Source organism: Podarcis tiliguerta (genome assembly GCF_965153285.1).
Source record: "Podarcis tiliguerta genome assembly, chromosome: 14".
Classification (NCBI taxonomy): Eukaryota; Metazoa; Chordata; class Lepidosauria; order Squamata; family Lacertidae; genus Podarcis; species Podarcis tiliguerta.
The window spans coordinates 33,392,059-33,406,835 of NC_139547.1; the positions used below are offsets into that span (position 1 = coordinate 33,392,059).

General features: G+C 40.7%; 1 protein-coding gene across 33 annotated transcripts in view; it reads right to left on the reverse strand.

The window, feature by feature from the left end:
* The window catches only part of RBFOX1 (RNA binding fox-1 homolog 1), a 1,465,188-nt gene that overhangs the window by 459,040 nt on the left and 991,371 nt on the right, over positions 1-14,777 (reverse strand). The window contains exon 1 of one of the 33 annotated variants that reach the window (XM_083414154.1): positions 2,460-2,931. The exons of the other annotated variants lie outside the window; for them this stretch is intronic. Coding sequence (XP_083270280.1) covers positions 2,460-2,477 — 18 coding nt within the window. The 5' untranslated portion in view covers positions 2,478-2,931. Of the gene's footprint in view, positions 1-2,459; positions 2,932-14,777 lie in introns of those variants that run through there. 33 annotated transcript variants of the gene reach the window in all.

Consider the following 14,777-nt stretch of genomic DNA (forward strand, 5'->3'; position numbering starts at 1 on the left):
ATAATATTCATATTATTGGCTAGCAGAGGCATAATTATATGAAATACTGATGTTAGTGTCAGCATGGAGTCCTCTCACATCAGACTGTTTCAGGGATTTCCACATTTTATTTCCAAGACACAAGATCTCTGCTCACTGAAAGAATTTAAACACCTAGAGAGAGAGAGAGAGACTCGAAGATCTATATAGTAGATGTCTGTGAGTCTTAAAACTACTACTATGCAAAATAAATAAATAATGCAATTAGATTCTAATTATAAGCTGCTTGTGGGATATTTTCTTATTTCTGGGAGCAACAGCATCTGAGGATAATGAAAGCACTTAATTCCCAGCGTGAAGCCAACTAATCTGATTTTGAGATTTTATTTTATTTTTTTAAAATAGTGGCTGATATACCCGCATAGCCAAATTAATATTGGAAAATGGTGCTGAGTACCTGGCTTGGATGGTGGGGGTGTTTGCGGGGTGATATATATTTAAAGAGAGCAACCCTCTTCACATTGATGAATGTTGCTAATAAAAATCTGAACTGCTGTAAAATACTGGTCAAAAAGAAGAAAATAGAAATTGAAAGACTTGGCTTTTAAAGGTCAAAGATTAATTACTAAGAAAGCAGGTCAGTGAGTTTTCTGAACCCAGGAGAGCATGCTGTAGAAACCTATGTGTTATTGTGCATTGGGTTATAACAAACAGAAGGTACCAGGAATGGCTAGGGAGAAAAAGTTCATAAATAATATGAATTACACCTCTTCATCTCTCCTCTGCAGATAATGAAAGGCTGAATTGCTACCTGTAATTAAACTTTTTTTAAAAAAAAAAAAAAAAAAAAAACGTTTTCTAATCAGCAAAGCTTTATGTAGCCAAAAGTCACATGCAGGCATAACACACACTCACATACACACCACAGGCCAGAAGGTACTAATATTGTGTTTTAATCAATTCCGTCCATATGCAATGCAAATGTGGAACTACCAGTGGCCTCGTGACTTTTATTTCTCTGCCCCAATAAATCTGCCTGTTATATTCTAAGTGAAAGCTGGGGGGGGGGGGGGAGAGAAGAAAAAAAAGAGAAAGGGGCAGGATCCAATTTCACAGAGTTTGCAAATGCAAAATTGTGAGGGTTTGTTAAAGGAAGAATGTATATATGCATGCTTCTGACGGCCAGCTGATATCAAAGTCGCCAATGAAAAGCATAGTCAGTGACTGGATTCCTTTTTCTTTTTTAACGAAGAGGAAAAAAGAATGGGGTTAGCAAAATAAAGAAGTCACAATTCACAGCGTGCCTCCGTTTGGGAACTGCATGAATAGATATTACTGAGGGGAACTAAGCTGGACAGAGTCTGCCGTGTAAAAGGGACCGTCAGAAATAATCAGACTTGCTGATTGGTGAAGCTTTTGAAAGCACCGCACAGGTCAAGGAACATAAATAAGTCGTGTAAATGCCGAAACACGATGCCTTTTGTACATCTGTGACAAGTTAAAACAATTTATCACAGGGTCAACAGAAATGAGAAAGCTGGGCGGGAGGTGGAAGTCCAGGACTCCCAACCAAGAGCAGTTTGCAAAGAAAAGCAGAAAATTCACAAGGAAAAGTCGTACGGCATTTCTGCTACATATTTAGCCATTTACAACGCGAACGAACAGTACCCATGAAAAGTCTTCCCCCAAAGATTGCACTCTTTTGATTGTAGAGCAGGAGCACATCTGCATCGCTTACAAATGACTCTGCTTGTGTGCTTAAGCACAACCACATGATTTATCACACTAATTCGTTCCCGTATTTGACCACATCCCTTTGCACACATTGCAACCTTATTCTAGTTCCTTACACTTTCTAAGAGAATTGAATCCAAGGGGGTGTTGCAGACGGGGGTGTGGGTGGGACGACAACAACAGGACAGTGCTGAACATACAACTGCATAGGGTTGCTTTCCTGCACATTTATAGTTGTCATTTACCTGAAGCAACCTAGGATAAGCGACAAGATTACAGCTATCACTGACATCCGGTTTCAGGAGTGCAATTCAGAAGTTCTAATCAGCCTCTCGGCATGAACAGTCCTTGGTTAAAAAAAGAGAGAGCAAATTCTGTGTGCCCACAAGTGAAGAATCATGCGTTTCCCGTTTTTGTTTTATTGGCATCCCCTGAAAAATCTCAGACGCATACTGTTTGGAAATGTGTTTCAAAAAACCCAAGCACATGCACACACACTCACACTGACACCCAGCAACATTTTACTACAAAGGCTGCGTATTCAAAATGAGCATAGTGCAATATTTCAGAAAGCAGCTTGTTTATAAAAACCACTCCACACAAACCTGGCTGGACAACTCTCCTACCACACAACCGGCATTTAGACACATTTAAAAGATATGCATCACTCCCAACAAACTCAATATAATAGAAACAACAACAAACAACAGCAAACAATGAGATTGACATGGAAAGAAACTACCTACCCATAAATACATCATCATCTTGAAAGGGGGGAAAATCAAGGACTCTGCCAGCAAAAACGGAAGTCTCCTTTACTTCACTAAGTATGTCGGAAAGGAAAGAGAAGAGAAAAAAGAGAGAGAAAGAAAGAACTGTGCCCAGTGGGTAGTTAAAAAAAAAAAAATCTTGCCTTTTTCTGTCAAGTCTTTACAGTTTTCTTCTTTTTCTTATACAAGTCTGTTTGTTTGTATGATTATGAGAATAGCACACACTCGTTCAACGTTTCAGTCGCTTTTCCCCCCCTGTGGGAGAAGTGATTGCTTCAGGCTGCTTCCCCCCTCCTCGTTTTCCTCTTCCGTTTTTTTCCTTCTTCCTTTCTTCCCTCTCTTCCTCCCTAACTCTGGCTGTCCTTTCTTGACTGTCAAGCTTCCTTAGGTAACAATTCTTGGTGTGTCTGTTTAATGAGCAGATCCGTGCACTAAAAGGCAGCCAACTACAGTAGTAGAATCAAGAGAGTGAGAGAGACTGTGTGTGTGTGAGAGAGAGAGAGAGAGTGTGTGAGAGAGGGGGAAAAAATATTATTATTAAATAACTAAGGAAGACTCCACGCAATGGACTGAAGGAATGTTACATAAAAGATATAAAAATCCTTAAAACGTCTTGAAGAACAGAAAGAAAAAGAGTAAAGGAAAGCAAGAGATCCTAATGGCTCTCAAGCCATCACCTCTTTTTTTCCTGCAAAGGGAACCTGTTTCCTTTTTTTATTATTAAAATAATGATAAAATCTCACATTTCAGAACCCCCTCCCTTTAACTCAAAGTGATGATCCCATGGAAGAGAAAGTATTCTCCCTGCATCCCCTCTTTATCTCTTTAAATGTACTTCAGATAAAAGCAGCTGCTAGACAGGTCAAGGCCTTACCAATCTTATTACTCTAACACAAGAGTGTTCAACATACTTTTCTACAGCCATCTACTGACTTTACGGTGCTATTGCCACTGCTGTTTAAGCCCTGCTGAGAGATACCCGAGTATATGTGGAGCAGGGAAATGTTCGTTCTCTCTCTCTCTCTCTCTCTCTCTCTCTCCACCCCCTTCTCCTTTCTTAAAATATATATCTGAAGATGGCTGGGAGACTCATGGTTAGAGGATGAAGTAACCCTGTATAAAATGCAATCCCCCCTTTCCCCCCGTTTTTTTAAATCAAGGCAAGTTTCTCAATAGTTTTCAATAGAAGGCAGATTATTCATCATATCAAAACAGGCTTTCCACACACAGAAACACACACATGTGGTTCAAAAGGGCACCACTTTCTTGGGAATCTGTGGTGTAGAATTTAAACTTGTCCAGCTCAGAAAACAAACAAGCATATTTTAACTGTTATATCAAAACTATAATTTGTGAAATTGCATGAATCACTACCAAAAGACGCAGTGTGCAGTGGGAATATACAATGTTGGGCTCGTTTATCCTGGACAACACCAACAATGTATGTGTTTTTAGAAAATAATAAATTAATAAAATACTACTCCACATCCTGGGGCAGGGGCATGAAAGAACGACAACATAAGTGATCGTTGTAGCAGGAGGATATGAAATAATCAAAACCAGTGACAATTATTGGTTAAACTTTTGCAATACATGCATTTGGAAAGATTGTGCAACATTTCATAGATTAAAACAAACTGTTCTGGAAGTGGTCCTGTCATCTTTCTGAGCATCACACACATATGTGGTATACTTGGGTGCATGTGTGTCCTACTTTAGAGAGGACAGTCCTCTTTCTTAATCTGCATCTATGCATGCATATTAGCATATGCAAATCGACCTCTTTTGCAGGGTGCCACATTTCTCCATATTGAGGGGTGCATAAGTGGTCCCCCAGTATGTGGGCAAACACTATTGTTTCACATTGCTGAAGGCTCTTCTTGACCTGTGATACACAGTGCACACTTACTTTGCAATGGCCTACTTAAAACCAATTTACAAGCAGAAAAAATGGGGGGGGGGGCTGTTTGTTTATTTTTGGTTAAAAATAGAGTGGGGAAATTACAATTGTTGTAAAGCCTATTATCACCCTTAACAGCTGAGCATAAACTTCACCAACTGCAGTCTGGGAAATGGCAAGCTATGCATAACAGGGTGATGTTAAAACTCATGCCCATGAACTGACATGTGTGTGGCATGTGCTTTAAAGAAAATATGCACTCAGAGATGTAAGTTCCATAGAGCTGGAGGAAGGGGGCAGAACCTGCAGAATGACACTTACAGTAAAGCCACAATAATAACATCAAAAACTAAATTGAGAAAAGGCATCCTCACCAAAACACATGGGGGGAGGAGTAATTAATGAGGAGCAAATAACAAACGCGGGTGGCGCTGTGGGTAAAAGCCTCAGTGCCTAGGGCTTGCCGATCGAAAGGTCGGCGGTTCGAATCCCCGCGGCGGGGTGCGCTCCCGCTGTTCGGTCCCAGCGCCTGCCAACCTAGCAGTTCGAAAGCACTCCCGGGTGCAAGTAGATAAATAGGGACCGCTTACCAGCGGGAAGGTAAACGGCGTTTCCGTGTGCGGCTCTGGCTCGCCAGAGCAGCGATGTCACGCTGGCCACGTGACCCGGAAGTGTCTTCGGACAGCGCTGGCCCTTGGCCTCTTTGAGTGAGATGGGCGCACAACCCTAGAGTCTGTCAAGACTGGCCCGTACGGGCAGGGGTACCTTTACCTTTACCTTAAATAACAAAAATATGTCTCTATTTGCCAAAATATATAAAAAATAATCACTGAAATAAGTAAAAGACCATATGACTTTTCCCAGGTTCTGAAGTTCTACAATGCCTGGCCTTTTTTTCCTGAAGCGAAACAGAATCATTTGGCCTTTTCCAATGTTCTGCTTTATATATCTGGATTTAGTACAGAGCTCTGTGTGAGCTCACTTTGCTGCAGCTGAGTTCCTTTGTACCTTTCCCCCTTGTTTTACCAGTGCAGACATGCACTAATTAAAAACACAGCAAAAGGGGAACAGGGAGCAGTTTTTTATGTGATTGTACATTTGGTCACTTGTTCCCCCTTTGGAGTTTCACGAATGTGCCACATCAAATGTGGGCATCAGCAAAAACACCACAGCAGAAGAATATTGAGGCAATCATAGGTGTAATCACATCAATATTTCTTCATCGGGGCACATGTGAAGATCAGTAGCATGGGGGTGAAGAGGGGAATATAAATTAACTGAAGCAAATGAAAGCAATAGCACTCTGCACATGTTCCATTTGCAGAACATTTGCTGCATTTGAAAATATCTGTCAGGAAGCAGGAAAGAGTAGTCTCAGGGGCTGTGCCCGCAACCCCAAGTTATACAACTCCTGCCCCTGCTGCTGCTAACATTACTGGGGGTGGGCAGAGATCTTTTGTATGCACAGAGGCTCATCACATAATTTATAGCATTTATGGTCCACACATTGCAGAAGCCTTCATGCATAGTGAAGTGGTCTCAAGTTAAATGGGGATTCAAAAGAATTGGAATCCAGGGCAGAGTGAACATGGGGAACATTAAATGCAGGGAATGAGGCTCATCCTTGGGAAACACACTTCTAAAGCAAAACTGGGACATGCAACAAAATGTTAAAGTGCAGAATGCTGCTGTTCAGAATACCAATGACATCAACCACTCCATCTTCTCCCTCGGTATCTGCTCCCTCCCAAACATTAATCAGCATCCAGTGGCCTCTGAGCATACTGTTCTCCTGGGCTGATTTTGGGGTTCCCTCCTTCCTTTGTTTTTCTTTCTAAATATTTTGTGTACACCTGCAAACTTTGAAGTTCCTCTAGGCTTATAAATGTCTCCTTCTTATAAGACTGGGGGAGGCATTCCATTCAGTTCACATTTAAAGATGAGTGTACCTAATCCACACTATGAAATGATATGAGAACCAAAACACAGCTATCCTTTGAAATGCACACTTTTCCAAATTTTGCAATGCAGTTTTCCAGACAAGTAATGTGAATAAAAATCCATATGGTGAAAAGTGTCTGAAAAATGGCCATATTAGGGGGAAATAACATTGGGGGGGGGGTGTTTGCTAAATTGTATCTATTAGACAAAAATTAATGCAAGCCTGCATTAGCAAATATTGAACTGAAATGCTGATTGATTTTTGAGAATTTTTTTATTTAAAATAAATTGCACATTGATGGAGAAATGTGGAGAACTGAACCTAAGAGAAACCAAAGTGAACAGATTCTCCCATCTTTCTATATATGGGCAGTGCAGTTTTGGTGACATAATGAAACGTACTCACAGCCTGTATATGAGAAATAAGGGAAGAGATACATACTGAAAGAACTGGCTCCTAATTCAGACCTTCCTTTAATTTAAGGGGTAAATGTAGTTATATTTGTGGGTGCTCAGTCAACCGGTGACAAAGTCCTGCCTTAAATGAAGTCCCTGGGAACCTACATCTCCAGCTTAATCATACAGGGCAAAATATTGTGTAAATAATTTAAACACATCAGCTAAATCGTTGAATCATTCAGTGTGCCGTGGCCATTGGCAAATGGAGTGGCACTTGCTAAAGCAGCCCACAATGAGGTTCGCTGTGAGATATGGTCGCAAGGGGCGTTTGGGAGCACAAACTAAAATCTTGATGATGAAGTGAACAGCAGTTGAGAGATCTTTAAAGACCGTGGCATCTGGAAGCATTTCAGTGTGCCACCCTAGGATGCTCATATAAAACTATGCTTCCCTGAGACCAACTAAATACCACTTCCTTGCGCAACAAAATCATGTTTCAAGTTCTGGTTTGTTTGGAGTTTTAAGGAACCCTTTAGCAAGCAAAGCATGGGTTCCACCACTTAGCTATTCTCCTTCCTACCCAAGGCATTTGTTTATTCACCTTTTCAAATACTTCTAAGTCTATATCCGACATTGTGGTCCTTAAGTTAATTACTGTGCATTGTGTGCTGTTTAATGTCTCTTCTGAATCCACAGCAAATTAATTTCATTGACCCAGTCCTAGTATTATGAGAAAAGGGACCAAAAATAAAATAAAGTGAACCTATCCATTCTCTCTGTCCATCCCATTCAGGCTCATCAAGATGCATACAGAGGCTAGCCACAAAACCCAGAATGCCTTTTATGCTTTATTTGATGGAGATGGCAAAACCAGAAGCATATTCATGCAGAGGCTACACACAGGCAAATGGTTGGGGATCAGGTATCTAAAAATTGCTACTTCCTGCCAACAGTCCACTGAGATCTTCCTTTGGTGAACTCTGGTGCCCTCAGCTGGCTATCAGGGGGAAGACCTTTTCAGTGGTGGCCCCTCTTCTCTGGAATAACCTCCCCAAACTTCTGGGAGGTACTTTTACCTTTAAGTGTCAAGTTAAATCTCCCCCCCTTTTTTATAAAGACTCTTGGCTAACTTAACTTTTTGATGACATTGTTTACCATTTTATGGACTTTTAGGTTTTAACATAGTTTAACATTTTCCCTGTGGCAGACAGACAGTTCTGTTCTTTATTTGCAGATCTTCCTGTTGCTTAATTTTATTCACACCGTTGCACATGAGGTTCATCGTCAAAACAAAAAGTGACTAATAAATGTCATAGATAAATCCTACAGAAGCATCTCAGCGCCAGCAACTGTCTTAATATAAGGGCATTTGAAAATAGGCTTCTTTCCCTTATATGTAATTTATCTGAATATGTGATTCTTGAATCAAAGATTTGAATAAGCACAGCATAGACAGGGGGGCGAGGAAGGAGAAGGCAGAGTCTTTAGACTGGTGTGTGTGTGTGGGGGGGTGCTTTTCAGGTTGGTGGACCAGATTTTTATCTCGTCACCCCTGGTGATGTCAGGGGATGCTCTACTTTGAAGCTAGTTTAGAGTCTTGCAGGTATCCCAGTGTGAATCACTCTTCATAAGAAGTTGCCCTATGGCATCGCACTATGTGGAGGGCACAAGCTAGATGAATCTATACACATGGTCTGAATTTTGATTCCTCTTCACCCAGGATGAAAATGGATGCAAGGCAATATGAGAAACAATAGCAATAATAATATCTCAGAACAATGTATCATGGCTTATTTTAAAACAGGCAAAGAGGACCCTAGACCACAATCCCTATAGTTTAGGTGTCTCAATGAAAACAGTGTGTGTTCCCTAGCCCTCAGCACACTTCTGCTGGCAAAACGACCATGAGCAGGGTCCCAGACACAAATGGCAGATCTTAAGGAGATTTGAGGAAGAGATTCCTGAAAAGTGGAAAAGCGCATTTCAAGGCCAAAGCCAGCACCTTGAATTGACCCCAGAAAAAAAGGGGAGCCAACAAAGATGTCATAAAGTTGTCCTAATAGGGCTCATTCTGCAAACCCCCTGAGACAAAGCTGACTAGAGCATTCCAAACCAACTGAAGAGATATGCAGTTTTCACAAAGCAGTTCAGAATTATCTCACATGATTGAGACACCTACTGTCAGAGATATGCACAGAACAGTTCTGAATTGCTGTTGTTTGCTGCATGTATCTCAATGTTCCGAAACATTCATTGTACTTGTCACACAGAAGCAAGGGGGGGGGGGGGTGAGGAATCACAGTTTTGAATCGGTGTTTTCCATCACATGTACAACTGGCTTCCCTCTGAACTATACAGGCTAAATGCATTAGCACATTTTACGAGGAATATGAAACAGCTTGTGCAATTAAGCTGCCACCTACCCCACCCCTACACACACACATACATGTTAAATTTGCTAACTTCTACCTATTCCACACAGTTATCTGCAAGGCTGAATAGGTGGTTCAGAAGCAGAGCAACACACAGTGCCTCTGTAACATCTCTGCCTTCTCTCTAAGTGAATAGAGACTCAATGGGCAAATCAGTCTATATTTTGCTGGGTTCTGACCACCTTTGCCTGAGTTCACCCCTAACTTCATTCCTTCCCATTTCTGCAACAATCTGCAAAGAAATAATAATTTGCACGAAAATTCACATTTTAAAGGGAATTCAAATATGTGTTTCTAAATGCATTCCCTCTCCAAACGCACATATTGAAATACATTTTGTCTCCAAATACATGTAGAATATATGTGGTTATTCATTTGCTTCTGCCTTTGAATTGAGAACCATATAGAAACATTCAATAAATGTGGAAGCTGGTAAATAAACAAGCCCCAAGTGAAACATTCGTATGGGAGGTGGAATTTGCTGCCAAGGAGTGTGGTGGAGTCTCCTTCTTTGGAGGTCTTTAAGCAGAGGCTTGACAACCATATGTCAGGAGTGCTCTGATGGTGTTTCCTGCTTGGCAGGGGGTTGGACTCGATGGACCTTGTGGTCTCTTCCAATTCTATGATTCTATGATTCTAGGTGTGGAGCAGCTTTGGTCGTATTGGCATTCAAATATTAAATCCCCACCCCCATTCATCTCTACTCTGAGAGTTCCAGAAGTATCAACAAACCCAAAGGGTTTACTAAGAAACCATATATGGTGGTATAAGTAACTAGGGAAGAAGAGTGTTGAGCTACTACAGCTCAGGTTTATGTTGTAGTAATATATAGTAAGTATCTTATCCCAGCCTAATCATTGCACTGCATTTTGTCAGGAGGTCCATTTCAGAAAGGGATCTTAATGTAGTACCACCTCCCATTTGGAACTGTCTCCCATTACACAACACTCAGGTATCATATCTATGTTTTCTCTCCTCTTTCGACAAACCCTCTCAGTGGAGATTTTTAGACCAGTTGGTATTTGCATCAAATTTAAAATTGTTTTAATATAAATGTTTCAACAGTTAATATTGTAATTGTGTTATATAGGTTTTATCGCATTGTGAAATCACTTTAGGCGCTTCATAGGGAGAAAATAATAAAGGAAAAAATTAATAATAACAACAATACTTATCCTTTCCTCTTTTGACTTGGCATAAAGCTTCTCTAAATGCAGCTACCACACAACTGTCAGCAATGAGGACATCTGAAATCAACACCCAGTGAGACCAACCTGTTCACTTTTAATAATGATCCCTCAACTCAGTGTGGCTGCTGTGCCATATATTAGATTACTTCATATTAACTTAGATAATAATGCATTTTCAAATATCACATTAGAAGGAATTAGATTCCAGTGGTTAAACTGAAAATAAAATTTCTGATAGTGCTTTAGTGAATCTGATTCTGTGAGCCTCAGGAGTGCGGATGAAGCTCCAGAAGTTTCGAAAGGGCGGTTAAAGATGTTATTAATACGATAAAGGAGTATGCACAGTTATAGCACATGAATCATTTTTACATCAAAATTTCCCTGTTTTTGGAGCAGAGGCACTCCACAGACAGCATATAAAAGTTCTCTGAACTGTGCCTCGGGGCTGTGTCAACTAATTATTTCTGTATTTGAAATTCTGTTCATTATGAAATTGATTACTCCAATCAATTTTTCCCCATCTTTTTTCCCTGAAACAAGTCAAATGGCACTCTCTGGTTCTCCCATTCAAGGAAAGTAAAGAGCTTTCCTTTTGAGATTATGAAGCATAGTTTTATACTGGAAATTATTTTCTCTACACTGAATTGGACTCAGAGCTGAAGCATGCCAATCAGAACCTTGTGGTACAGCCCCTCTTGGGTATCGTACTTCAAGGCAGGAACTGCTTCATTGAATGATCTCCTGCATCAAAATACTAATATTTATAATCCCTGCATACAGAAAATTAGCATGTGTTAATAAGAAGAGGTCTAAGCTATTCATATTCCTGATATGTTAGCTTTATTCATGCGGGGGGGGGGGGGGAGAGAGAGAGAGAGAACAACAAAATAAGGGGAAACATTCCAACATGTGATCTCTAACCATTAATTAGAAATTAAGACATCAGTACATTTCCCACTGTTATGTTTTAAGGTTCAAGGATAAGCATAGTCAGAAAGACGTCTGGAAAGGAAAGGGGGGGGAAGCTATTTTATTTGCCCACCCTCAGGTATGTGACAGAGACCAATATACTGGACGTTTTCTATCAGAAATGAATTAAAAAAATTTTTGAGGGGGGCATGTACGGGGGGCAGGCAAGAGCTCCCTGTAAGTAGCATAGGTCCTCAACAGTAGGTCCTGAGAAGAGTTTGACAAACATCAGTGGTAACCATATGGTCCAACTGTAGATTCTTAATAAGTACAAATACCATTCACCTCAATTACCTTACTCATCTACTGTCACGCTCAACTGAATTCCACATTTTTCAGGTTGCTTTGTTTCACTTTCTATTAACTTGCTGAGTGGACAATCAAGTTTGCTAGCATGCACTGAGCTAAGAGTTTCTGCAAGCTGTAGCATTTACATTTGTGACATAATTGTGGAGAGCCAGGGAGGAACCCAGGTTGGGAAAGATGCAACAGTGTGATCCAAACCATTGACTCATGACTGAGAGACCAGTTGCCATTGGCAAGGGATATGAAATTCAGTCAGATCATTGGAAGAGGGGTGGGAAGCAAGAAGTCTAATTTGGTTCCATAAAGGAAGCTGGGTAAATGGTTGTGGGAGTTGGAGAGATGGACAAAAATGTAATTTGTCACAGTTTTTCTTCTTTCCAAACTTAAGTTGAGTTTGTTACATTTCTTAATTAGTCTGCCATCAAAAAGCATCACGGAAAACTATTATGCACCTTTCTCCTAACATACACATTTTAATGCAATTTTGCATAATATGCAGTGCTTTCCAAGCAATTTCTGCCAATCCAATATAATGCACCTTTGTATGTTATACATACTTTCCCCTAAAACTTTCCTAATACTGGAAAATTGTATTGTAGAATCCAAAAAGTACATATTTCAGCCTCCCTGAGATCTAGTGATGAAGGGTGGTATATAAAGCTAATAAAATAAATACAAATAAAATACAAAGTTAGCTGTGTTTCAGTTCTTGTGTTGTTTTGCAAAGAACAAACAAAGTACCGTATGTTTTAATTTTAATGCAAGCCTACTTTGTCTGCAACTTTCCTGAATTAGTTTGCACTTTCCAAATTAATCAGCCTTGAATTTCTCCCTTATCCCTAGTTGGGACAAGTCAAACAATTATTCTGGCAATCAATTTAGTCACTGGTGATTGGGCCTGTTACTCAAAGCACAGAGCCCCTGTTGCAGAGCTGCTCAATATGGGTTTGGAATTATAGTGGGGAGTGGGGGGAGAGAGAGAGAGAGAATAAAAAACTGCAGTTCTAACTGCAGCTTAATTTGCAGGTTTCCCTGGTGGGCTGGCTGTAAAGATCTATTTTGTTCCTTTTGAGCCAATTTGAATAAGAGGCCATCGTGGGATACTGCTTGGAGGTCAGCGCCGAAATACTGCAAATGGCTTCATTTGTTTTGGAAAGAGTTCTTTTGATGCCCAGTCCAGCCACCTCTGTGAAGGATATTCCAGAAGAGTACTTTAAGGAGAATTGATGTCAACCAAGCTTTAAAGCAGCCATCGAACCCCACTGCTGCTCACTGGCTCATGAACACCCTGGCCACTTCATGTCAGCTCTGTTTTTGTCTGTGTTAATCGATTCTAGCCTATATAATTAGTTTCCCGTTTTACCTTTTACAGTGCTTGGGCAGCTGAGGGGAAATGAAACAAAAGCAAGGAGGTGTGGGCAAACTGGGGGGGTGGGGGTGGAGAAGAAAGATTTCTCGACTTGGAGAGTTGGGAAGGAATATTCAGAAAAGAGTTCTGACCAAGTTCTGAAGTAGAGATGGAGAACTATTTTCAGTCTTTGGCTGAGTTGCTTCTTAAAAGCCCTTGGGTACCAGTTGCAGGGAAGTGTAAGTGGGGAGAGCTGCTGTGTGCTCAGGTCCTACTTGCAGAGGCATCCAGTTGGCAGCTGGCGGAAGAGGATGCTGATGGTCTGGTCCACTGGCCTGATCTAGCAGGCCTTTTTTCCATCTCTTACGCTTAAGCTTAATGTGAAGGAGGGAATAGTGAAGATCTTATCTGTCAATTATTGCAAGCCAAAAACAGTAGCATCACTTGACATGGAAGAGATGTAACTGGTGCCTCTGTAGTGTCCTGGTGTACAATTTGGCTTGGAATATGGCCCAATTTGGGAAAATTGACCTGTAAAGTTGGGGGTTTGAGGCATCAAAATAAGACTGATAAATGTATTTCTGTGTGGTGTGACTTTATAACATACAGAAATATGGAGGAACATGGATAACCTCCACTGCCACCATATAAATAGGTTTGGTTGATCTGAACATTTTTCCTCTTCTATAAAGGAACAAAATTGCTGTTAAATGAAGGTCTTGTTAATATTTTGGATTCAATGTAAGAACACCTGCAGATATACTTACCTGGTAGATCATGACAAAATATCACATGATTTGAATTTAAATTATGCTTTTATTCTTTGATAGATGCTTGCGTCTTTTTTATATATGATTTTGCTTTCTACTCTGGACAATAGTATCTTTCTCACATTTAGTGATATATGTGTATTTCCTTTTTTTACTAATGAATATAATAAACACAAATATAGGAACAATATGGGAGAGGGTGTGGCTGGTCAGCAGAAACCTGAACAGGCCCGTCCCTCCTATAAAACCAGCACATGCTTCAACTTTCTGCTGCAGGTCCTACTTTGGGTATACGTGACAAGATTGCATCTCTCAGGGGCAATTAAATCCATAGGTGGGTTACATATCATGTGAAGTGAAGAAGTGCCTCCTTTGATTTGTCTAAAACCAGCTGCTTTCTTATTGTTCAGGCAGTATATGATGGCTTTTTATATCTTGGTAGAAATGCTAACTTTTTAAAATACGAAAAGCACAACACATTTTCAAAGAGATTTGTCTTGAGGTCCAAGCCAAGCACGGCATGCGTGGAATGCCCATGCATTCCATCATGTCTTCACAAAGAGCATTCTGTAGACATTCTACAGTGGGACATCATTAGTGTCTCCACTGAAAGACAGGGCTGTTCTCCAGTTCCTCTTGTTTCCTTGACCTAACAAGTATTTTGTTTTCATCCACCGTTTCCCTCTGAGAAAGGCGAGTTTCCAAGCATGAGCTGTCTTTCAATCACATGCCAGGGGAGCCCTCCTAGTCCAGTGAATGAGAGTGAAGATGTTAAGGGCGATGCACAGGGATTTGGGGAGGTTTCATTGCCAACTCCTTTAGGCTGTTATTTCGCTTTTAATGGGCTCGCCTCCCTCCAGCCCACACTTAGCGAACCAGTTGTTGTCATGTGCCTGGCTGAAGATGTATCCGCAAAGTTAACTTGACGCAGGAAACTTCTTTTCCTTCCATCTTGACTTAGCAGCAAACAAAGGAAGGCATGCCAAGTGGCAAAAGCCTGCTGGGGACCTCTCCTCTCTTTTGAAGATCCATTTCACAC